This window comes from Leuresthes tenuis, unplaced genomic scaffold (assembly GCF_036924035.1).
Source record: "Leuresthes tenuis unplaced genomic scaffold, fLeuTen1.0.hap1 SCAF_8, whole genome shotgun sequence".
Taxonomy (NCBI): domain Eukaryota; kingdom Metazoa; phylum Chordata; class Actinopteri; order Atheriniformes; family Atherinopsidae; genus Leuresthes; species Leuresthes tenuis.
In genome coordinates, this window is record NW_027325362.1 from 18,975,768 (window position 1) to 19,001,427 (window position 25,660).

Here is a 25,660-nt window from a genome sequence, read left to right on the forward strand (position 1 = left end):
TAACGAAAAAGAATTCTCGCTTAGAAACAACACCCACGTTTTTAAGCAAAAAGCTTGTGAATCACACCACGGGTAGACCATAAACACTTAGTTTACTTTCACTCTCAACAAAGGTGACCGTAATATTGGTCTCTAGACGACAAACACAAACAAAAAATATCAGGCAGTACAACAAAGCTTTGATGCGTTTCATCCTGAGAACATTAATACCACCTCCCAGGAGTGTTGTGAAACCATGGACTTTTCCTAGGCCAGTTTGGCCTGTTGAGAGTGTAATTCCATGCTGTTCAGAGTGATTCAGCCAGGTCACCGTGGAAACAGCCAAATGAAGGAAGAGAGTTTGTTAAATATGGGGCAAGGTTAGCTGGCCATGTGATGCGGGTGGCCTTCAAAGGTAGAGGGGAAAACATGTTCATTCAAACTAATATAACAGAGTCTTTGCTTTCGGCTATCGAAGCTAAATTTGAGCTGAGCACCAGTCGTGATATAACTTTTGTTGTCGTCATGCATCTTCATGAGCTTCATGTTGTGCATACTGATACTGAGCAACTGTATCTGCACAATCAAACAAAAGTCTAACAAAACCAAAAAAGGTAAGCTAACAGTAGGAAAAGTGAGAAGCCACAAACCTTGTCAAACTATGAGAAGAATCACACAGTAAGTCTATATACAGAATTCTAAGACACTAAATTCAAAGGAACCAAACATAGGTTCAGCAGTCTAAGACCCAATTATAACCCAGCAGATGACAGCAGATCAAACAGAATGCTATTCCACTATACTCTAATACTTCTGACACACTCTGCTTCAGATCTGATGAATGAAATGACTGATCCCCGCCAACCTGCTCAAAGATCTGGTAACAGAAAAGAACCGTGTTCCTCTGGACTGAACAAGTTTAGGGATTTTGTGCTGGCACAGCAAAAAACTTTGAAAGCAGTGAACAATTGTAACTCACTTCAGTTGGACATTAATTGCTTTACTTAGTTTTAGGTCAAATTGGTGTTTTAACAAGAAAAATAAGATTCAGCAAAAGCATGCAGTCATATTATTATTAAACATTTCTTATCAATAGATCGGTCAATCACCAATGGGCTGTTGAGGCTTTACAACTAACACAGAAACTAGCATACTTGTGTGGATAATCAGAGGAGGAAAAGAGGCTTTCTCCAGGGAAAGCTAGATAATTCCCAATTGAGCCCATTGGCTCCCACACACACATGAATATGCACGCACACACACACACACACACACACACACACACACACACACACACACACACACACACAAAGACAAGAATTAATATATTCATTTGGAGGATACTGAACTCTAATTAAGCAAAGTGGAAGGAACACATGCAGGTGTGGGTTGCACCTGGTTTCTAAAACTCTCGCTTCTTCATGTTGCACCCTTTGGGCGGGTGTAGGGGTCTAACACTTTTCCTTTCTGCAGTTGTGATGTCACTCTCAACTCACATCCTGTTTTCCAATGTTCTTCCTTCAGCACCACTGTGACACTAGTGCATCTGTGAAATTTGAAGGGCTGGGAAGCCATTCAGACAGCAATCCACACCAGCATAAGACAGATAACTCTTGTTGGTCGCCTCCAACACACAGTCAGACTGAACTAAATGTGTAAGGCAAAGTAACTAAATTAGTTTTTTTTTTTAAAAGTAACCGAGTAACTTAATCCTGGCAGCAAGAGATGCTGCTCATTCCACAAAACGAACAGTTGATATTTTACAAGAATTGCCCTGGAAACCCATAATACAGCTGCTATAGCGATGACTCCACTTTGGGGTATCACCTGTTGCTATGTAGTCGAATCAAAGTCTGTCCACTACTATATCACTGTGTGTGTGTGAGAGAGAGAGAGAGAGAGAGAGAGAGAGAGAGAGAGAGAGAGAGAGAGAGAGAGGGAGGGTGTGTGTGTGTGCCTAAATGTGTTTTCAGTTGCTGATGCTTGTTTGAACAGAACTGTGATGAAATCCTAGACAAACACAAGGGAATGTCAGCAGAGGGCTAAAGTCAATAGACAGAGCCTTGACTTCGCCGGGGACCCTTGTGAGAGAGGCCACGCCCTCTGCCACTGCACTAGGCTGTCTCTATACTACTCTCCTCCAGCAGCAAGACAGAATCAGACTCAGACAACTACACTTGAAGATAATACAGACATGAAAGGAGAATATGAATTATGAGACTGAGACAGGAAGATGAAAAACAAGCTCATCAAGAAACACTATCGGCCTTGACAGATGAGTCGAGTTAGTGTACAGAATTAAAGAAGGCCAAGGATGAACACTGTCCTAAGACAACACTAAATGAGTACAAGTAAAACGTATTCTTTTTAATCCTGGCATGTATTAAAAAAAAATACACAGAATCGTAGCTATGTTTTCTTTAAGTGGACGAAATGATGCAAACCAAATATTCAAGGCAAAGCTCTGCAGAGTTGTTTTAAATGTACTGTTGAGACTACAGCCTTATATTTTCAGTGTGGTAATGTACTGTGAAGGCTGTGGAAGGGCAAATACTAAAGCAGGCTGGGCAAACATTGAGCTGTATTCAAGTCAGAGCTGAAGCTCCTCTTTTTTTCACTGTCCATTTTTGTGTGGGAAGCCAGCAGAGCAAGCCTGAGTCCCTGTTGACTCAATGTGCTGAGACGTTTTCCCTTTTACCAGTGCTAAAGTAGGCATGAGCACTAATCCTAAGGGGTTAAATGGAGCCTCCTCTGGGGTTTCCCTATCCTGAGAGAGCTGGGGGCGGATGCTGCTGCATTGCACTCTTTGCTTCGATGGATTTTGGCTAAATTTTGACTTCACTTTCACAAACTGCACAAAGAACTTGCAATTCAAAACTGAATAATGCAACATCAAAATAGTACTTAAAATAAATTCATGCGGGATTTCGATCTACTTAGATTTGAGGCTTCCCATAGCTTCCCAACACACTCAGGTGATAGGCATGAATAAGAGAAATGCCGCTAATAATGAAATTTTTATGATCACAGCAGGAAAATTGGGTCACTGGTACTGCAGAGAGAAAAGTTGTAGACAAAAGCATCAATAGGAAAAGAACTCAGATGTAAAACATTTCAAGAACATAAGAACAAAAGTGAAGCACTGCAGTGGATTAAAAACAATAACTAAGCACCTGGAAGATGTAACAGAAAGAGCAGCAAGCACCATTGTTTACATGTGTTCATACTTTTGATCACCCTTGGAAGAAAAAAGAAGATAGTGTGCAGCAAAGCATAAAGTGACTGTGAAAATAGATAAAGAATAGCTTTTGTTATTGATACAGTCACTTCTAAATATTAAATACTGCCATTTTTCACTTCAAGAGTGACCTTTACAAAAAGAAGAATGCATATTTGAGAGCCTATTACAATAATATTCAAACACTTGATCCAGGCACCTATAATTATATCAACAGTAAGACTGTTTAGAATGATATCCACAAGAGATAAGGACCATTTACATTTCAAATCACAGTCATTTTCACAACCAGTGCTAAGAAAGCAGCAATGGCTGCTAAGGTCTGGCAACACCTGCCTTTTGTTTGTGGTTTCTTTTTTTTCTTCTTCTTTTGTTTCAAATTCACATCTTGGTTTTTGCCTGTGACTGATGGTGGCTATAATGACACAACTTCTATTTACCAAACACAGCAACTCATCTCCTGTTTCCACATTTAGCTGGTTGACTTCCTGAGACTTTCACTTGTCGTCTTTGATGAGTCCACTCAAATCAGTTCCTACTGGCTTGTGAAAAGTCACAGTTTTGCCTTTATTATTCGTTTATGAGATTGGGTATATTAGAAAGCTATGATCTGCAAGATGAAAAGCACCATTTCTGGGCAAAGACTCTATATTTTGACTTTATTTCCTCCTCTGTCTTTGTCCGTGCAGGCATACGTCAATACCAAGAATTCCAGTAAGTCCAAACAATGAACCTGTATCCATGAACAAAACAAAGCATCTATGATGATGAATAGTAAAAACACCACAATCAAGTCTATACACGCTCTGCTTTTATATTAATATGTTTTTTGTTATGCTGTGCAACAGTTACCAATCAGCCCCGAAGGGAGGAAAGCTTTAATGAGATCCTCTCTTCTTTAGAATTTTACATTTTGTCTAAACTCATTTACATGGCAGTTACTGAGAGAAAATTAGTGAGGTTTTGAAGGAGACAGTGAAAAAACTACCCAGATATTCAACTAATTTTACACGTGTTCAAAGTAAACAAAAGAAACTTTCACACACCTCATCCTCATCAGTGTAGTACACAACCAATTAATTCCTGCTCTTGCTGAAGGTTAACCTCAGAAACACACCAGCAACAGAGAGAAATAAGGGGTCTACTGCAGTTACTCCCTGTTATACTGAAAATCTGTCATTTACAACTCCACCACAAGCCCCTTGCACACTTGTGTTAATTGGTGGGTGGCTGCTCTAAAATGCCCCCTTATTTCAACCTGTCATTTTATCCCCCCTTCATCACTTTCTATGAGGCCTCCTTTAAATGTGGCTCCTGGCTGCAGAGGAAGAAGACATCTGATATCCAAGATACTTAAGATAAGTGAAGCACTGGTGTCAGACGGTGAGACAAATGCCTCCTTCTTTGTTGGGCCAGTTGGAGGTGTCACCTGGAAACACCCTCAGATGACATATAATGCCAGTTCAGAAGCTCCAGTTCCCCCAATATTTGAAATACCTTAAAGTGAAGGTCCTTCCCAGGGTCACAAATGTCAACATAACTCTACCCAGCTTTGACAGACATCATCATGATGCATTCTAAACCATTTCATTCAGGACAACCATACATAAGAATGGAACAAGATAATGAGAATTTAAAAATGCTTTAAAGTACATGAACACATTACAGCATCTTTTTGCTTCTGTATTTTTCAAACTGATCTTCATTATAAGTGAAAAATCAGTTTGTGATTCAGTGAAACAGAAAACTTAATGGAAAAGTTTCCTTTTTAAAAAGGAGTCATAAGCTGTGTTTCCATGATGTTGAACAAATCTGATGCAAAAGTTTGATGTGTCACATAATGATCGTTTTCATTACCTGGCGTAGAGCTAATAAACTAAGCTAAGTAGTGCTGACAGAGGGTAGTAGTATTGACTATATTCTGCACGGATTTAAGATGGTTGTGGAAACAAACTTCCTGGGGAAAACATACAAACAAAAGATAAAGGGAGAGAGTCCTCTCCATGTTTTTATTTCTCTGGAGGCAGAAACAGCTGACTGCTCATGTGATCCGTCTTGTGAGTAACATATTCACTACATCAGAAAACAGCCATCTACATCTGCCCCAATGTGCATTTTTCTTAATCGAGCCCAAAACCTTTTTTTGTTACTGGAAGGATTTTATTTCAAATTTTGCTGTCTCCATCAACCTTTTCTGATACACAACTTCAAATTGCAAATAAGAAAACATTGATGGAAACATGGCCAGTGCTGGGCAGAGATAAGAGGACTCTTTGATCACTTTGTTGGCAGCTCTGAGACAAGGCTTCCCTTCTTGAGTAGTTTTGATACTCTTTACTCAAAAGGTTGTTGCCCAAGAGCAATACTTCCTGTATGTGCTTCAACTGGCAAGGTATTGCAGACCATGAGGTACTTTATAATCTATTTTATCTTATCTTAAGCTGCTTTGTTTCACTACATATCATTAACCCCGACTTCCTCTTCTTACAACTCTAAACTTTGACTGACCCTTTAGAAAGACACCAAAACTCCTGATCTCCAAGTACTACAATCACCCATATACTAAAGGAATCTGTTTCTAACTTAAAGAGTTGCAAAGATACAAGTTTATCTTGAAGGTTTTGTCATCACTTACACAAACATGTTGAGTCCATCGTAAAGATAAATACTAGTTTAACTATGGCTGGTGAAAAGATGCCAAGTTGGCTAATTACAGCTTTAGTACAGAAATGGTAAAACAGTTACAAAGTAAGAAAAAGGACTTCAATTAGCTACACCGAAGATGTATGCTGGATTGTGAAAACACTGTATGGTAATTCTATCCTTTATCTCCTTTATTGTGCTGATTAGTGCAGTGGGGGAAGAGTGCTCTATCTAATCTGATCACAGAGTATTGTGTTTGAGGTCATTAACCTATGGGAGGTCCCGAGGTTGACAAGTCAGCAGCAACCCCCTTCTATCTTCCTTATGGAACTCGCTCATCCTTAAGTTCCTCTGTCTCTGCATACAACAGCAACCCCAAAAACAACCAACGAATACAAAAGACAAGAGGAAAAACAGCTGATGGAGCTATTTGCATGACTTCTCATTCTTCTACAAACACACAACCCAAATGACTACTGACCAAGACCTCTGAGCTTGCCAAAGCAGCAGGATGGCCCCTTTAGTCTCTGTTGTTGTTGGTTCTTTTCTTTCTCTGGCTCGCATCTAAGTCCCAAGAGATGAAGAGGATCAGCCTATCCCTCAACATCTGGGATCTGCATCAGAAAAGACTAGTGCTTTACCGCATGGTGTAATGGCAATAATGCCCATGTTGCATGTAACCAATGCATAAAGATTCGACAAGCTCCATCAGTCAAAGCTTTCTCTTGCCATCCATTTTGGCTAACACCGTAACACATTTATACAAACCCACAGCAATAACATCCAACAGCAGTCTATATTTGCTCATTCACTGATTTGTGCCTTCGCCCGTAAAGAGTCTTTCTGTTCCTGTCACATTGATTAAATCCTTTGCAAATCAAAAATGTGAATTCCCCAACACAACTAACAGCACCTCTCATCCATGAGTCAAAGTTAAACTGTCGCAATACTGAAAAGCTGTCAGTCAGGATGGCAAAGCAGAGATTAAAGGCCCAGAGCAAAGATCACTGCTGATTGCCTGTCGAGGATGAATATGCAAAAGCAGAAGGTGAAAAACAAAGCAGGGGTTTTGGCAGCAGCCTTTTACATATTGCCCTTAATTAAACATTGGTTAAGAACATGGAAAGTTTGTAAATAAAGAATTCAAGTCAAAGCTCAAAACCCTGTGAGCCCCTGAGCAGTTTTGGTAATATATTGTATATGTAACACAAGATTTTCAATGAATGGCAAGTTAAAGAATCAAATAAATAGAAAAATGAGGATGTAAAAACAATAGCCATACCACCAAATTACATAGCAGCAACCTGACTGAGAAAGTAGGGCATCAAAGCCCACCAACTGCAAGACCCATCTATTAACTACAGCACGAGTGAAAAGGTAAATCAAGTATCTGTTTGAATACATGTCATTGGAGAGAAAAACTGGGTTCAGAGAAGTCTGATAAAGACCAAGACCAAGTGCAACCTGAACACCGGCTTTGTTGCCACCAGAATCAGAGGACCCTTTAGTTAGCACAAGGCAAAATCAAGAGACAAAACAGAGTAGGAAACTATCTTAGTGTTGTCTAAACACACACTAGCCAGACAGACTGCAATGTGTCCTTGGAAAGAAGAGCACCTATTCCCTTGAACAAAAGACCAGCAGGGCAACAGATTTTCTCTGGTCTTGAGATAACAGAAACCCAACACCGTCGTCCTCCAGTGGGGCTCTTTGTACGTCTAAGAGAGGGTCAATCAGCAGCCGCTGACAGATGTGTCTGCTGTCGATTTAGGAGAGGAAGCCATGTTGGGGTCAGACACTGGTTTTTCTGCTCCGTCCCCATGGACAGAAGACATGGATCAGGTCAGGATGTCCAAGACTGACCTTTTCTCACCTCAGTCTTTGACACACAACATCTGGACTTATAAAAGTTAGGTTCAACAATCTATGTTTTTCTTTTCTTTTTTTTTAACCAACAAATGAATAGTGTACAGGTAGACAGATTCTAATTATTCAGGGGTGCCTTTGTGTTTCAAACAAAAGTGAGAGTCACTCCAGCTGGAAAGCAAACAAACAGAAAACCTCTGGTGGAGGTCTAAGTAGTTTTGGCAGATGCTCTAGGCTTAAGTGTCTGTTCAATTAGGCACTCCAGTTAAGATGGCAATCATGGTTTAAACCGTTTGTTTATGTGTTGAAGCTGAAGTTGGATCACATTCTGTCCCTGGCAAAGTGTGAGCATGGGATGTCAGTGATGGTCACAGTTTAGACAGTCACTACAGTGTAGTTTCTTACCATCTACTGAGGCAATAATAATTCATAGAGTGTCATGATCAGCACAAGAACAAACGATACAAAAACAGTTTTTGTGTTGTTTGTGTATCAGTTAACATTTAAGCACATATTACCCCTGTAATATTTAGCAAGTGGCCTGTGTACACAAAGTCTATATTTTCCTTTCAGGTAAATATCATTCGGTCTAACTCTAGTTTACCGAGACTTTTGTCTTTTGTCTAATTATCACAGGACTGCTGCTCTGTCTTGAGAAAGAGAGGCACTAGATATTTTAGTATCCCCAGAGCAAGTGAATAAAATCTCTCTAATAAACCTGCTGTTTACAGAATATTAATGCAGACCCTCCAGGCATTCAAAGAAGAATAGTAAAATAGGCTTGACGTAATTAACAAAAAATGACATGCAAGAAAGGAGTCTCCACACAGCATTGGAAGCTGTATACGACACAGATTTGATCCCCACTGGCATCAACAAGAAGATGATATTCAACAACATATGAACAGAGCTGCTCCAGTGCAGCTCAATGTGCAGGGCTGTGGAGATTTGTCAGGTAGCCAGAGGGGAAAACACTAGAGATGACGCAGGGCAAGAGTGTTGGCTGGGTCAGCTCTGCTGTACAACCCTTTACTAACAGGCTGAATCACAAATTGTTTTGGCCCCAAAGAGAACCGAAACCTGCAGTTTGACTTTATCTAAACATGACACCAGAGCGAGTTAGGAGCCAGATTCGGCCTATCAGAGCAACTTGTGTCCATCTTGTATTAATATACTTATGTATGTCGTGCCTGCATATAGGTTTACAGCCAAAACAGATTTGCATATCTGGAAATAGAACAACTAAATTGTTATTCTGGTTCGCTGTGACAACTTCATGTAATATTCATTAATTGTCAAACTTAAAAAGCAAGTCTAATATGTGTTTCAAACACTGAAAAAGGCAGAGTTTTGACAACATTTTCGATGTAATTTTACTGTTGTTGAGAAAACAGTTCACACCAGTGACATATTACATTTCATCCATTTAAAAAAACAAAAACAAAACAGAGAACATTAAATGTGTTTGACGTTGCCCTTAAGGTCCAAGATGGAAAAAAAACAAATGCTTAAAATAAAATACATGTTTATTATTTTTGCATTTGTTCATGTTAAATGCACCAGCTAACAAGATGTATTTCCTCTTTCCTCCACTCCCCCTAGTGTACACTGCCAACACTGCATCCTCCATCTCAAAACAGAGAGAGAGAGAGAGAGAGAGAGGGAGGGAGGGAGGGAGAGGAAGGCCCCTCCTCCAGATGACATCAGTGTTCTATTGAAGCAAAGCTGGAGGCACACACAACTCCACATTTGTACTGAGATCCACCCTTGCACCCATGTCCTCGCACAGCCCGCTGATTGTGTAGCTATATGTGTGAGGGGGGTACCAGTAAACACAGCAGTGCTGCCGCAGATAAACTCCAAAAAGCTCCATCGGTGTGAGTGAGAGGAGTTATTTTTTTCTTGGATCTGCACTTAACTCTTCATAGCCCTGGATTGGATTATTATTTTGCGCTTGTGAGCCCCCAATTTAAAAGGATACCTGTTACTTTCCATTTTTGGGTTGATTAGAGAGGTAAGTGCGTTCTTGCTGGTACAGTCCTATTGGGAGTGTTTCCTTTTTGTTTTTGGATCTCTCTCGCAGAGATTATTTAAAATAACGCGGAATCCTCTGGAATTACGTGAATCTAAGTAGTTGCCTTCTCTCTTATATCCATAGTTCTCGGCCCAGGCGAAAAATAATGGGGTCTCTATGAGGTGATTATCGCAAAACCTACAGTAACCAAAAATCGTGAGCGCACTTCCCCCCCCCACCCCTTCAAACGACAGAGTGAAGCTCTTCTTTGAGCACTGCACATCATTCTGATCAAGTTGGCGGATAAAATTCACACTTGAATCAGTTGTTTCTCCGACTCTTTGCCCTTCCGAACCTGCAACTTGCTGTGTAGATCCTGTGCTGCATCCTTCTTAGTTAAGCGTGTCTAACAGGGACAGCGGACACCAGCTCTCATTTTCCAACATTTAAAACCTGTTCTTGATCTCATTCAATCTAAATATGAGCAACACTCAATCAGCAGCAGGAATGAGTCGTTCCACTACACACGGTTAATTTCAGCTTCTTTTTTCCCCCCCTTTTTTTTTTTGTTGACCGTCTTAAGCAAGTGGGAAAAAGATAAGCGATGAATATGCAAACTGGAGGGGATTAGTAGCGTGTCTGGTGTAGCCTCGGTGTCGCAGCCCGAGAAGACACCCCGGTGTGCTGCTGAAATTGCAGCGCAGATCCCGCGGAGTTGGACATGAAGGGGCAGCTGGAGAGGCTCCGCTAAAAGCGTGTCCAGCGTCGCTGTCTGGACCACTCGGATCAATTACGATTGGTATACTACTCCAATTAATAATCAACATCTTAAGGTATAGGATTAGGTCCCCCCCCCCACCCCCCTCTCAGAAAGAGGAAATTCAAATTTCAGCTAAATTAAAGTTTCATACACACCAGTCCTCATAAAAGTAGCACTTTGTTTAAGTGGCATACGGTAGGATGTAATAAAATTCCAACACTAATCACCGGTAGCCTGTTTGTGTGCAGCCGCAGCTCCGTTACAACTGTTATATTAAGCACTCAGAAATAAAAGCGCTGCACAGGAAGAAAACACAGCGAGCTCATATGGCCAACTGACAGCAGATTTTACACTCTAACGTCAATCTGTGATGCTAATGAATCCCATGTTATTTTCCCTTCATGCAACTGATATTTATCTCATTAGACCAATACAATAAAGTGGAATCCCGATTGGCAACACCGGGGCAGACAGTTGTTAATCCAATTTAACACAGCCTTTTATCTTCACAGGACGATAAGGTCATCCTGGCTTTGAATAATGACTCATAGGCTATATAAATTGCAGTCTGATGCTACTTAAATTGTCAAGCAATCCAATGATAACTTGTTGTTATTAAAAACAGCCTGTTAAACATGGCAGACATGAGGACAGGCCCAATTCCTCAGTGATATCTGCCTGAGGCGAAAGTCCCCTGTCAGTTGTTTTCCGAGGGAATTCACATGGAAGATTAACAGCAAACCAGGTCACTACAGACGGAATTTTCTGAGTCTAGAAAAATTTAAAGCATAAAATATATATGACTAGGTCATGGGGAGGGATTACTTTCATTACAGCCAAGAGATATGTCAGCGTCAACACTGTACTCAAAGGGGGCCCAGTTCAGTTCTTTTCATAATTAATAAACAGTATTTTCATTATTTAACCAAAGCTTGAAGAGAGAAAACATGGGATTTTTGTTGTGCAGAGTTAAAGTACATACTGTGGGAATGACTCAGATAAAACAGTGGATGTGCTACAGAGGAGGGTTAACAAATCCTTTTATTTTGGGTAGGTGTCTGGCCTGAGCTGAGATAGGCTTCTGCAGCTTAACATAAGCATTCATGTCTTGGCGTTTGCTTGTCACAGACACACACACACATACATTTTATCTTGCAGTGCCTAACACCCCCATGTGGGGAAAAACAATTGCAGCTGCTACAGATCTCTCCTTTCAGGCAGCTACAAAAGAGAGCCCCCCCCGTCTGTCCAAGGCCTATATGCTTGTAATGGGCCCCCAAAAGTATCATCTGTTCAGCCCATCTAAAGACAGCACCAGGAGGCCACATACCAAATGTGTGAAACTCTCAGATTTTCACTATTTTCTCTGGCTGAAACATGCTCTGTGTTTCTGTGAATTCAGATGTGACCATGAATGTTCCATTGTGTCTCGGCGGCACAGTAGGCCTCTGCCAGGTGTCTCGACACACAACTTACTTTAAGTGCTAATCAATTGCAGACAAGGATTCAAAGGCCAAGAAGATTGGCTAAAAATAAAAAAAATATAAAAAACAAGAAAACAGAATTTTCCTTTGAATATCAGGTTAGCTTCACCAGTCCCAACCAACAACATCTACATTTTTTTTTCACGATCGTTTTTCCACAAGATTTTTCATGCAATCTTATCAGCTCGACTATTGATGTTGCAGATGTAGATTTTTAGGACGATAATCTGTAGAAGTCTAACCAACGATAACTGTATTGTGTACAATGAATCATAAATCAAAATTATACTGGGAATTAGAGTGAATATTAACATCACATACAAACAACTATGATTTCCCTATGGAAGGCTCTACTGTGGTTCAAAATTAATTTCAGGGCTCATGAATAATTCAGCAGTCAGCCATTACTACTTCTACATTTCTTTCTTCCCTAAATGCAGCTCATGTAATATTATTCTATATTTTACTGAACGAAGTCATTATAATCTGCAGTACTTTTGACAGGCATGAAATTGTTTCTATGAGCTTTTTCCAAAGCCTTTCTTGTGCAGTGTATGACTAGGGGGCACAAAGTCTTGGGCTCTGTTATTGCAGACTAATGTGCATTTATGCGTGTTCAGCTCACAATGGCTATCAGTGTCCAGCTTTAAGTGAGCCTCCTACGCGCTCTGCTGAAAGGTATCTAGCTGTACACACACATTCACGCACCTTTTTTTGGGGGGGATGCTCAATTTAAGTTTGCCAGTTCAAATTAAATGAAGCAGAATCCACTTTGACTGCAAGAGAATTCCTCTGTCCTGCCAGCGGAGCTTATTAGAACGATGAAGAAAGACATCCATCACTAAAAATGTTAAACATCTATTTGCTCTCAAAATGACAGTGTGCACAGAAATGTGCAAGTGCATGATTTGAGAGGGTTTTTATAGTAGTAAATGCTGTAAAAATGATTGCCTAATGTACTGTGTGAACTAGAGGATTTTTTAAATTGTCTATTTTTTTTGTTTGTTTTTATGTTCAAACCAAAACTCCCTCTGCGAGGCTACAGGGTCCACATGCTTGCCTTGTAGAAAACAATAGAGGGGCCACTCTACTGAAATCTGATGAGTGTGGAAAAAGGGGGGGAAAAACCTCATGAAGCCAAAATATGCTTCTTTTTAAAAAGCACAAGGTGCCATGTACAAAACAGACCTCCGATAAATTACACAGAATGAGGCATAACAAAACACCAAAACCTCTGTCCCTTGTCCCTTCAACTGGACATTGAATCAGACTGTGTTATCTAAGAGAACAGATATTTATAGTGCTCAAAAATAGATAAATAGCATGAAAGATGAATGTACTTCTGCGGAGAATGACCAAACCTAAAAATTCAAATGCAGATGACTTTTCTAGGTTTGCTTGATAAGACAGAAAATGAAAGATACATTTTTTCTTTCATGCAATACTAAAATGTTATGAATTCAAATTCAAGACTTCATACTCTCGTCAAATAATGGAGACCTCTTGGTGAAAAAGGCTCGTTAAAAACAAAATAGTTTGACTAGGCGCTACATTAAAAGTCTATTCCAATAGACAGCATACATCCGTCTATCATTTTGCCATTTTCTAAAACTCCATTACAGTATTTAATCTTTTTGCCCCCTCCTCAGATTCTTTTATTCCACAAGTTCGTAGAGGTCGCATCTGGTGCTTTTTCCCCCAGACTCTAATCTACTAGTAATGTAATACTGGACTGAGGGCCTGTGTTTGGATGGAACATACGGAAGGGGGGTGTTATTATGAGACAGCATCTCAGGAGTTGTAATTGAGTTACAAGCCTCTCAATTCCCCAATCTTCTCCTTGTCATGGGTAACAACTGTTAAACGGCTGGGCCTCTTGTTCCTAATTTACCTTTGAATGTTTTACAGCACGCAGTGGCAGCCAACAGGTCACATGGATGGCTACATATTAGGAAGCAAAGCTATTGTGTTGTAAAAGGAAACATAACATTTCTTTGGCAAAGGAAACTCTATTTTTACAATAAGAAAAACAGTATTCACAGTGTAAAGACAGCACATGGTGGGGGTAGGGGATCACACAGAAGAGTTGGGAGTAACAGGGATGGATGCAGCAGTCCTGTTCTTCATTCGAAATTCAAATAGGTTTCATTAGTCGTGGGTGTTTTTCACATTTGAGTAATTCACTAAGCTCTGACTGGATCTGTTTTATTCTCATATACAGAATCTGAACTGGTCTCGTTTTCAAATTAGCAGAGACCCCCCCCTCCCCAAATCACAGAACTAGCTCTCCTGTTAAATACTTAAAGCTCTGTTAAGCACTGAACAGGGGCCTGAAGGGCAAAGGAGCTCCACCCTCAACTATTGTTGAGTGTGGGGTCTAGATCATAGTTGTTTTTGTATGCCTATCACCATAGAAAAGAAATGTGGTCAGAATGTAAGTAGCTGTAAAAGGTCAACAGGCTCAAACATAGCAAAGGAGAAAGGATATTCATATTACAAAATCACAAGGTATAGCAGGGGCAAAGATTAGTATCAAACACATTCATAAGCATACTTATATAAAGATTTCTCCAGAATAAAAATTTAGCTCATTATTTTAAATTCTGTGACTCTTCTGTGAATTCTGTGAACAAATTTAAGTACTTAAAATGTGGACACATAAACTATACGGTACATTGATTAAAAAAAAAAACAATATGATTATATTATATATGAATAATATCACCTTATATTATATATGAATAATATAACCTCATAACCTGATCAAAAATGTTTTAATTAAAAAAATAAAATAAAAAACATGAGCACTAAATGATGTTCTTTTGGTTATTTTTCAGAACACTGTCCCAGGTGTCAGGAGCATACAGTATGACTCAAGCTGCAGGTGAATGAGAAAGGCCGGGCACCGGAGGATAAGAAATTCTGCCTGTTTTACTCCCTACAGAAGAGGAAAACATTGGTTATCCGTTTCAGGAAAAGGAACTAGAGCCCCGGATTAATGTGTATACAGGCTCAACAAGGGAACAGAGGATTCTGGGTTACCTGAAGACGTGGACTATACAAGAGAACAGGCCTGGATTGAGCCTGTGGCAGAGAGGATTGGCATGGCTCAGACCAGCTTTGTGTCAACTCATCATGCCTGCCAGGCCTGATGGCAGAAAGGAACATTTGCTAAAGCTCACACCCTCAAACACAAGGATCACTATACAACACAAAAAAAACTAATTTGCAGTTGTGGCTGTTGAGCTTGACAATTGCAACAACCATTAGGATTTTTAATATAACCTGAGAGTGCATGCTTTTTTAGCGAGTGTGGATTTTTTTGTGCAGGCTTATCTGCCATGGTAAAGGCATTGAAAACATGAGCCTTTGACAACACAGAGGAGGTCATCGTCCAAACAAGGATCAGCTCAGCAAATACTGACCAGGTCAGGATATCACAAGAGACCCCTTGGCCAAACTTTTCCTTTCAGAGAGGATAACGGCAAATACAAGGGGAAATCTTGATTGGATTTTTGGTGGCTTGAAAGGATTTACCACCCCATCTAAACCAGGTACGGCAATTACAGATGGTTTTACTGACCAGACCACCATTTTCAAATGTTTTGTACAGGAAGAGAGGTCATAGCAGGAATGCATAATTGAAACTTTCATTTAGAAGAGGCCTATATAATTAGTTCAACATTTGCTAATGTTTTTTTTTTTCCAATTCTGTCTCCTGTAAGTTAAGAAATTGAAACTTAAGAAAAATTACTAAAAAAAATAACTGATTTCAAGTTGCTAAAAACTTTTACGAAAGCTCCTCTGTGTATTTTTCCCCTCAATGTTGGAAGACACCAGTAAACCTCAGACACAACGGCAAAAAACATGCAATTTAGGAGAATTTAAAGTCTGTTTCATAACAGTTCATCAACAAATCCCCACTTTGTTCAGCCTTGTAGATTGTAGCAGTGAAAAGCAGCATTGATGTAGGAAATGTGTATACTAATGAACTTAATACGTTTGATAAATCAGGTTACGAAATTCACAGTCTCGACAGTGTAGTTTTTTAATTAAGGAGAAGAAAACAAAATATGCTTTATTTTTAAATTAGGTTGTTTTTAAAAGCTTCATCTATATTCCATTGGATGTAAAGTAAACTATTTAAAACCATAAGCTATGCTTTCTCTTTTGGGATCCTCGTGATCACTCCATATCAGTCCAAAAGAGCAAATACAAACTTATAGTTTCAGCAGTTAATTAATCTCAAAAGTACAACAAGAAGCTTTTCAAACACCTAACAATTACTGAGACAAATTTGGCTCGCCCTTAATTACCTTGAGCATTAATCTACATGTCTGTGTTTTTCGCAGGGGCCCTTGAGTGATAAGACAAGAAATACATCTCCAAGATGGTGCGTCAAGGCAAGTCCTTCATCCTTCTCCTCATCAGGATTGGGCTGCTTCTGGGTCTTGCTAACCCCTTGGTCACCTCTGCCTCATGTCCCGCGATGTGTCGTTGTGACGGTACCTTCATATACTGTAATGACCGTGGCCTGACTTCCATTCCAACTGGTATTCCCACAGATGCTACAGTGCTCTTTCTCCAGAACAATCGTATAAAGAGTTCGGGCATTCCTGCAGAGCTCCGCAGACTCTCAAACGTGGAGAAGATCTACCTTTACTGTAATAACCTGGATGAGTTCCCTACTAATCTTCCCTTTGGGCTAAAAGAGCTCCACCTTCAGGAGAACAACATTCGTATGATTACCCATGCCTCTTTAGCCCAAATTCCCTACATTGAGGAACTGCACCTGGATGATAACTCTGTATCAGCTGTCAGCATTGAGGAGGGGGCCTTCAGGGACAGTAATCACCTAAGACTACTCTTTCTCTCCAGAAACCATTTAAGCACCATCCCCTCAGGCCTACCCATGAGCATTGAGGAACTGCGCTTTGATGACAACCGCATCTCCTCCATCTCAGAGCAATCGCTGCAAGATCTCATCAACCTGAAACGACTAATCCTTGATGGTAACCTGCTCAACAACCGTGGGATTGGGGAGATGGCTTTAATCAACCTGATCAACCTGACTGAGCTCTCATTAGTGAGGAACTCTCTGACATCACCGCCAGCCAACTTGCCAGGCACCAGTTTGGAGAAGCTGCAGCTACAAGAAAATCACATTAATCGGGTCCCACCTGGGGCTTTTGCCTTCCTTAGGCAGCTGTATCGCCTGGACCTGTCTGGTAACAACCTGAGCAGCCTCCCACAGGGTGTATTTGAAGATCTGGACAATCTCACACAGCTACTACTACGCAACAACCCCTGGCAATGCACTTGCAGGATGAAATGGGTGCGTGACTGGTTAAGGTCATTACCATCAAAAGTGAATGTACGTGGCTTCATGTGCCAGGGTCCTGATAAAGTCAAAGGCATGGCAATTAAAGATTTAACTACAGAAATGTTTGACTGCAAAGACTCAGAACTCTTCTCCACCTATGAGACTAGCACAGTCTCAAACACTTTACGCCCATCACAACCCCAGTGGCCCTCATTTGTCACTCGAAGGCCTGTGGTAAAAGGGCCTGACATCAGTAAAAATTACCACAGCACTACCACCTCTTCAGGCAGAAAGATCATCACCATCAGTGTGAAGTCAAGTAGCGTAGATGCAATACACATATCATGGAGAGTGTCACAACCCATGACTGCCCTGCGGCTCAGCTGGCTAAAGCTGGGACACAGCCCTGCCTTTGGCTCCATCACTGAGACCATAGTGCAAGGAGAGCGGACCGAGTATCTCCTCACTGCACTTGAGCCAGAGTCCTCCTATAGAATATGCATGGTTCCCATGGAGACCAGCAACATTTACCTGTCAGACGAGACCCCTGTTTGCATCGAGACAGAAACTGGTTCTCACAAATCTTACAACCCGACAACAACTTTAAACAGAGAGCAGGAGAAAGAGCCTTACAAAAATTCCAGTCTGCCTTTGGCTGCTATCATTGGAGGTGCTGTGGCTCTTTTGGCAATAATTGTGTTGGCACTGGTATGCTGGTATGTCCACAGGAACGGCTCACTTTTTTCCAGGAACTGCACCTACAACAAAGGGCGTCGGAGAAAGGATGACTATGCTGAGGCTGGCACGAAAAAGGACAACTCCATCTTAGAAATAAGAGAAACTTCTTTTCAAATGATACCTATAAATCACCTGCCTGTGTCAAAGGAGGAGTTTGTGATACACACAATTTTCCCACCTAATGGCTTGAGTTTATACAAAAGTCCACATACTGACAACAACATTAACAACAGGAGCTACAGAGACAGTGGAATACCAGATTCAGACCACTCCCATTCATGATACCGCACATGGACATTCATGAGGAGCGTGGGACTAAACCAGAGTGGCAAGACTTTTACAAAACACTGGATCTATAAGACTAAGGAAGCAATGTTCTGTACATTTGCCATATAATTTATATTTAAGGACATTTTATGAAGATGGAGAACGTTCCAGTTGCAGGCCATCACTGAACCATCAGTGGGTAACTAACTGCAATTCTATATTTTAGGGATTTGTAGTAATTTGTACTGTATTTCCTTTGCTTAAGGTTATCGACCAACAAAAGAAACTCTGTGTTCTATTAAGATATGATGACTTGTCAACTGTGAAAGTGGGTTTTCATTGCTGTGTTGAACAATCAGACTTTAGAAAACCTTGTAGTATAAGCACAGGTCATTATTTTAACTTTGTGGCTGTCAAAAAAATTCAAAAAGGCAAAAAAATAAAAAATTACATGACAGTAAACTAAGGCACAGATGATAAACAAATTCACAAAGCAGTCATGTTGTCCTCTGAAAGAATTAGCAGTCAGTAGCCATCTCCACATACTATGGACCAAGAATTTACTGTAGTATTCACCTAATGTGGAGTCTTGAATGACTAAAGTTGAGGTGCCATGATTCCTATTTCTGCTTTGCTCAGTGTGTTATTTTGTTGTTTGCAAGAAGACGAGATGATACAAAGCAGGGTTATAATGTTTCTCATAAGATTGTAGGCCATAGCACAGGGCAGATAAAGCACATCAACCTTAAGGAGCTCTCTGCTCCTCAAAACAAGCAGACAGGTCAGGCTGACACAGAGGACCCCCCACAAACTATATTTGTACAAGCCAACAATGGCCAAATGACAATGGCGGCATTCTTTAGTACCATGTACCATACGTCATTCTAGTCACCAGGCCAAAAAAAGATTAAACATGTTGGCTTTCATCAAATTTACAACAGCAACTCCTTGTCATGAGTATTGTTTTGTATTATTTTCCAAATGAAGACACATATGTTGCCACAATTTGAAGTTAACTGTTCCTTACAATTAAAAACCAAAGTGCATTGTATGCCCTTTGGCCAGTCTTGTATGTGCCTTGATCTAATGCTTATTGTATTTAGCTTTTTAAGAAACCAGTGACTTTTTTTCATACACACTTGAATATGAAAAATATTGGTCATATTACAGAATAAAAGTGGACAAAAAAAAACTAATTCTGCTCTGTCTTACCTTTAAACAAAACCTGAATCATAATAACATTTCTATTTTATTTCAATTACAGCTATCACACTATCCTTTGCTGTGATTGTTTATTATTATTACCATTTCTTTGCACTTGAGAGAATACCATCAAAGCACAGTAAAGTGAGAAAGAAGGCTGCTGGGAATCAATTTCACTCATTCATATCTCAAAATTACCCACTCAGCGCACAATCTAAACGTGCTTGGAGATGAAAAATAGAGCTTTCTCCATTTTAAACACTCATGAAGATCCGATGAAGAGCCCTTTTACAACAGAGAACTTGATAAAGGTAACCCAGTTTTCCACTCTATGGGCAATAGACAGAGCAACATCTGCTTGAGGGACCTGTTGTTCTTTCATGGTGTGAAGTCATGTGAAACTTACTCAATGAGCCAGAGGGAGAAATATTATGGTGGAGCAGAAATTGGGCTGTGGAGACTCTGCACTCTGGGGTTTCATTAACCTCCCAGGCACCAGAGAAACAAAAACCCAACAAGCCACCGTAGGGAACCAGAACAGGCAGAACCTGCAGGGGATGCCCATCTCTGCAGAGGACAGCGTATATACACTGCTACAGGCAGCCCACTTAATGACATGGTTGCATCTCACCCTGGCAAGGGCCCATGAAAAAGTACACGTGCAAGAGCAGCAAAATGGCATATTAGACTATTTTATACAAGTAAACAAAACAGTAAATAGTCTGACGCCCTATGTTTAGTTCATGTGTTGCAGATTATACTCACAGGTTTCAGACAACCCTCCTAAAAAAGTACAATCTTTCTTAAGAATTCAGCATGTATGAAAAAGTATCTCATACCGCATTCACACACCCACAGGCTCTTAACACTGTGAAAGTTTTAATTAGAGTAGAGAAGCTGCAGAAAGCTGCAAAAGTGATCCAAACCTTAAGTATACAGTAACTCTGCCCTGCACACTAAGTATATATCACATTAACTGGAAATCGAAGTAAACAGTCTGGTTTTAGAATATGGGATAGTAAAAGTTTCCATATGAATGATGTCAACATTTTGTGTTCTTTGTCTCTGAAACGCAGTCTTATATTATTTTAGGAATAAAAATCCTGGGTTCAAGTCATAAAACTGTGGACTAGAAGATAAAATAAATAATAATGTGTTATGGGCTGTTTTTACACAAATTACTGTAAACAACACAAAGTAAATAAAAAACCTTGAGCAGAGAGAACAATTTTCAAGTTATGGGAAGAATCTCTTGATATTTTTATGCATAATTTTTGAGCCAGAAAGACTCCAAACAAAGTGTAGCAATGACTTCAGTGCAATTACTTTTAGGAATTAAATGGGTTTGTAGTGGCTGACAAAAAAAAAGAGATAATTTTAAAGCTTTGAGAATGAGCAAGCATTTCTCACATATTCAGTCTTCTGTGTGACAGATAACAGTTAAGACAAATGGCCAAAGCAGCAGCCTATTGTTTCAACTTTCACTAAAAAACAATACATAAAATGGAGTAGCTTTGTGCATTCCAGCTGACCCAAGTATGGGACAAAATTGATGAAGTAACCTTATGCGACAGCTCTGTGTGACTTCACTTATCACTCATGACCATTGACCCATCAGTCCTTTTACACAATTCCTTAATCACTCCCAAGTTCTCTCTGAGGTCAGAAAACTCCCTAAACAACACAAGCAGCCCCCGTGCATTTGTCTCCTGTGTGACACACAGAACTTAATGATGTTTTTTCTTTTATGTAAAGCTAATGGGGGCAGCTGCACTGTCTGCCCCAAGCTCCTCTTATTCCCATTGTAATGTACTGGTCAGGCAGCCGGTCACATTTGCATTCCTATAGATGCATGGATCAAAGTACTCCTGGATGACGCACTATTGCTAGTAGCTATGCATGGTTTTTATCCATCAGCATCATTAGTGGGATCAAGACATGCAGACATGCAACCCTATGACTGATTAGAGGTCAGTGAAGTCAGGTCTGTTGTAGTTCAAAGATCTCAAGGGATGAAAAATTGATGCATATCAGTGCCTACAAAATATAGCCTCTCACCAGAGACTGAAGCAACCTGTCTACCATTGTGCTCGGCTCAAGAAAGACCTTCTGGTATTTGTTAAAAAGCATTTTTAGGTTGCTTTTTGGGATGCTTGGAACTACAGAAAAAACAAAAAGTCAAATGTTTCACTAATGATTTAATTGCTTTCAGAGGCATACAAAGGCAACCTGTAAGGGTGAGCCAATGATTTTTTTTATATGTGCTATTTTAGTTTGAGATGGTTTATCAATTTGAGGTGACGTGCTAAGACAAGACACTCTAATGTGCTATAAATTATGTGCTTCAGAAACATTTCAAAAGTATGGCATTATCAAAGTTAAATATTCTGTTATAAAGAGATTCTGTCAAGAGAGGATGATTTATTGAATTGAACATTCTGTTCAAAAAAGTTCAACCCAGAATAAAAGCAAACTGTTAAACTTTTCAAAAATAAGCTCAATCATCACAGAAACTAGCATATAAAAAAAACAACCACACGCCCAAGGCAAAAATAAAAGGGTGCTTGCAGTTCCCTCTCCCTCACATCCAATTGGACACAGAATGCAAATCAAACAGAGCCATAATTAATGACCCTTCAATGGTGAGCAAAGCTGATGTTAGAAGCCAAACCAAACCACTGTGTAAAAATTACATCTCTGTGTTTTTATCAATGAGGTATTTGGGGAAAAAAAAAAAAGTGTCCAAGAAGAAAAACAAAACTAACTGCAACTTAATATAGTGGGTACAAAACAATCCTATTCTTCAACTGTCGATAGCGGTCAGACAAGAAAACAACAATTTTCTTCTTTTTTTTTTTTATTTAAATAATCATTTAATCTTTTATAAACAGTTTGTTTTTCAGTTTTAGAGCCATCTCCATAACTCAGCTCTGATTGCATTTGACAGTTAAAGGCTCAGGCTAACTCATGCGAATGCCTGCATCTGTGACTGTGCTTGGTTTATGTGTGTAATCATGAATGTTGCAGTTGTTACGATTACTTCCGCTTTCATGTGAACCAGTGCACATTGTCACCACGTCAGATTAGCATAAAGAGTCAAACATACTTATTGATACTTACAGTAGCGATAACCTAAAGCCATCCCCTCCCTTCCACTCAGCTGTCCCTCGACTGTCATATGTGACATTGTTGCTCTCGGTCACAAGCACAATCTGTTCTGGCAGTAAAAGAGCAGAGGGGTGAAAACACTGTGTACAGTGTGAGAGATGTCAGTGTGAATGATGTGGCCCTATGCAGGGGTGCTGTCCTCTCTCCTCCATCTCTGACCAGCTCCCCCCAGCCTGCAGGCCAGGACCCTCTCCATCTCTTCACAATACTCAGTGACCTGAAACCACAAGGCCAAAAAACTTAACCAGCTCCTCCGTCTTCTTAATGAATCCAATTTTTTGCCTGAGAGCACAAGGCATGCACATATATCCATCGCAACTCGAAATTGGCTGGCATTAATATAAATTAAAGGCAATACCATCAAGATTGTGCCAAGCAACAATACAATGACAACACTTCTGTTTCACTGTACGCAGACAGCAACTTATTGTACAACCAAAAAGGCAGAGTCGATAACCTCATTTAAAACAGGCAATAACCAAAACAAAAGAGAAGGGGCTGATTAGTGTTGATGCCATTACACTATGAATTATACACAATATGTTATGAAAATATCCATATAATTGACTCTTCTTTGTGGCAGCCATTAATTCCTGTCTTCCATTAAGTGGTTTAAATGATCTTGTAAGAGGCCATACATCTCCTGATGCCCTTTATGAGATCAACACTACGTCCCTTTTAGAACTTAATCGACCCTCAGTCTCATTTGTCTACAAAGTCTGATGCAGAGGTATAATCATTTCATTCTTAAAGGTTCCAAGGGGTCCAACTTGTCCATTATCCCCAGCAGGTTTGCAGCTTTGCAGTATGAGCAAAAGCTCCTCTTCAATCCATATTCTTCTCTCATTTATGTTAAGCCAGCTCTGAATGTCAGTACAGTATTTGCATGCCAATGTGGCCTTGTCTGCAGCTCATTATTTTCGGACCTTGACAGCCTAATCGCATGCAAGTAGCCCACTTTGTGAACCTAATGCCAACTACAGCCAAGTAATACTGAAATCAAGTCAAAGTTTGTAACTGCAGAGTTTGTCTGCACACATCTTATCTGTGTTGGCTTTCAGGTGTGAAACATTGAAAAACCTGCAACCTAACATTATCATATCATTCATAATAGGGGGAAATGTTCCAAGCTGACCATCAAATATTATCTTAAGCAAGTCCACTAAATACCATTGTTGCAATGAGACAGCCAGTCTAAACGGTATCAATTTCATGATGAAGCTTTGATTCTCACACTCATAAAACTGACATTTTTCTTATGTTTCAATATGGCAAAACTGAGCCAAAGCAGATCGGATTTTGACAGTCTGACCTTCAGACAAGAGCTCAATTTAATTCTCCAGAGAAGTTTATCCTGCCCTTCATTCACTAAAAAGACAACTCCTCAACAGCTCACCCACAGTTGACATGTAGACATGTGTTCAAGGTTAGCAATGTTTTGGTACTTCTCCAAGACAGGAATTCAGCAGTGTCAGGATTGTAAATACAACTTGTCACAATCCATTAGTGTGCAAGAAGAGGAAACAGTCACTTCAAAACTTTATATTTTCACTATCCTCAAGCATCCCAGCATAAGATCATTATAGTGCAGCATGGGTAACATCCATGACCCAGTGCGGGCCAACCACCAGTAAAAGTGTTTAGATTTCACATGGACTCCTTGTCATGTAGTTTCAGTAATTACAGTTCCAACGATTTGGAGAGGCACAAATCGAGCAGGTTTCCTCCTGCTTTTAGTGATCTGGAAATGCGATGGCAGTGTCTTTCTGTAACTATAAAAGTTTTGGACCTAACACTGCAATGGGTTAAGAAACTTCAATAGCAGAGATGCCCTCAACCCCCGCATCTAAACACACACTAACAAACAGATTTTTTTAAAGAGGGAAAAGTTAAAAGGCGAAGCACAACCAGGGGGGTGGGACGTGAGATTAATTAAAAGCTGCTGTCACTGTGGTGTGCTGATGACACACAGCCACACAATTACTGAGATCTCCGTGTGAGATGAATCTGCTCCCACAACTCATTTCCTCCCCATTGAGGGGGTTGGGGGCAAAATGGGACCTTCTGTTGTACAAAATACCAAGGATCCATTTTTCATTCAGGGGGAGTTTGAAAATCTAAATGGGTATAAAAGACAAGGGGTGGAAAAAGAAGGATGAAGTGAAATTCTTTCGTTTCTGAATAAATCAGTGGAATCTATTTCAGTCGAGTGAAACACTGGGCATGTGGGAGGGGCAGGTCAAAGGATGTAAGCCACTGTAATCCTAAGCTCACCACTGCTTGAAACCTGCTCAAGTTAGCTGGGTGATGTGTGTGTCTATAAATGCTATCACACTCACAGAGCTTAAACCAACATCTGGCAATGATACCATATGCACTTATTTCTTACTGTGCTTTGTAACTCTTTCGTTTCAACGGACATGCTGCCATCATGATCAAATCACTGTACAAAATAACACATTTAAACAGGAAAGAAATTCTCACTTTTCTCTTTCCTATCATGAAAAAGAAAAAAATGCTGAAACAAATCTGGCACTTTGAAGAACTGGTCCACAGTCCAAGCTTCTTGCTGTGCTCCTCTGTGTACATCCCAATTATATGGAGCAAGGTAGGACTACTGCAAATCCAACATTACAAAACAGTAGTCTGCATTTAAGATTTTTTGTCTGTTTGACTTTCCAGATAGCTGCTGTTTTGAAAGCTCCTCTGATCACATTCCAAGTACTTGCCTTTTGATTTATGTGACTATTAAAATACTAGACAATACACAGCTCAAGCTGTTAACGAGAAATACTTTTTTTTCTTCAATTTCTCTCATTGGAAAACATGATGTTGTATATCAATTTGCCAGTTTCATAGAAATGCTGCCCTGTCACTAACTCAAATGTGAATGTTTTACTCTGTGGCCGTGTTGTCGGTTCATACAAGTAAGCAGCAAGTCTCTGTGGACAGTATTCTCAAACCATGCCATCATCCA

The 25,660-nt window shown here is 40.1% G+C and overlaps 2 protein-coding genes across 5 annotated transcripts in view; one reads left to right on the top strand and one right to left on the bottom strand.

The window, feature by feature from the left end:
* macrod2 (mono-ADP ribosylhydrolase 2) overlaps positions 1-25,660 on the bottom strand; it is a 374,142-nt gene that overhangs the window by 280,448 nt on the left and 68,034 nt on the right. The gene's annotated exons all lie outside the window — the stretch shown is intronic.
* On the top strand, positions 9,489-19,051 carry flrt3 (fibronectin leucine rich transmembrane 3). The gene is made up of 3 exons (XM_072391247.1): positions 9,489-9,740; positions 14,822-15,538; positions 16,337-19,051. Exon 3 carries the CDS (start codon positions 16,375-16,377, stop codon positions 18,325-18,327), a length of 1,953 nt encoding a protein of 650 aa, XP_072247348.1. The 5' UTR covers positions 9,489-9,740; positions 14,822-15,538; positions 16,337-16,374; the 3' UTR covers positions 18,328-19,051.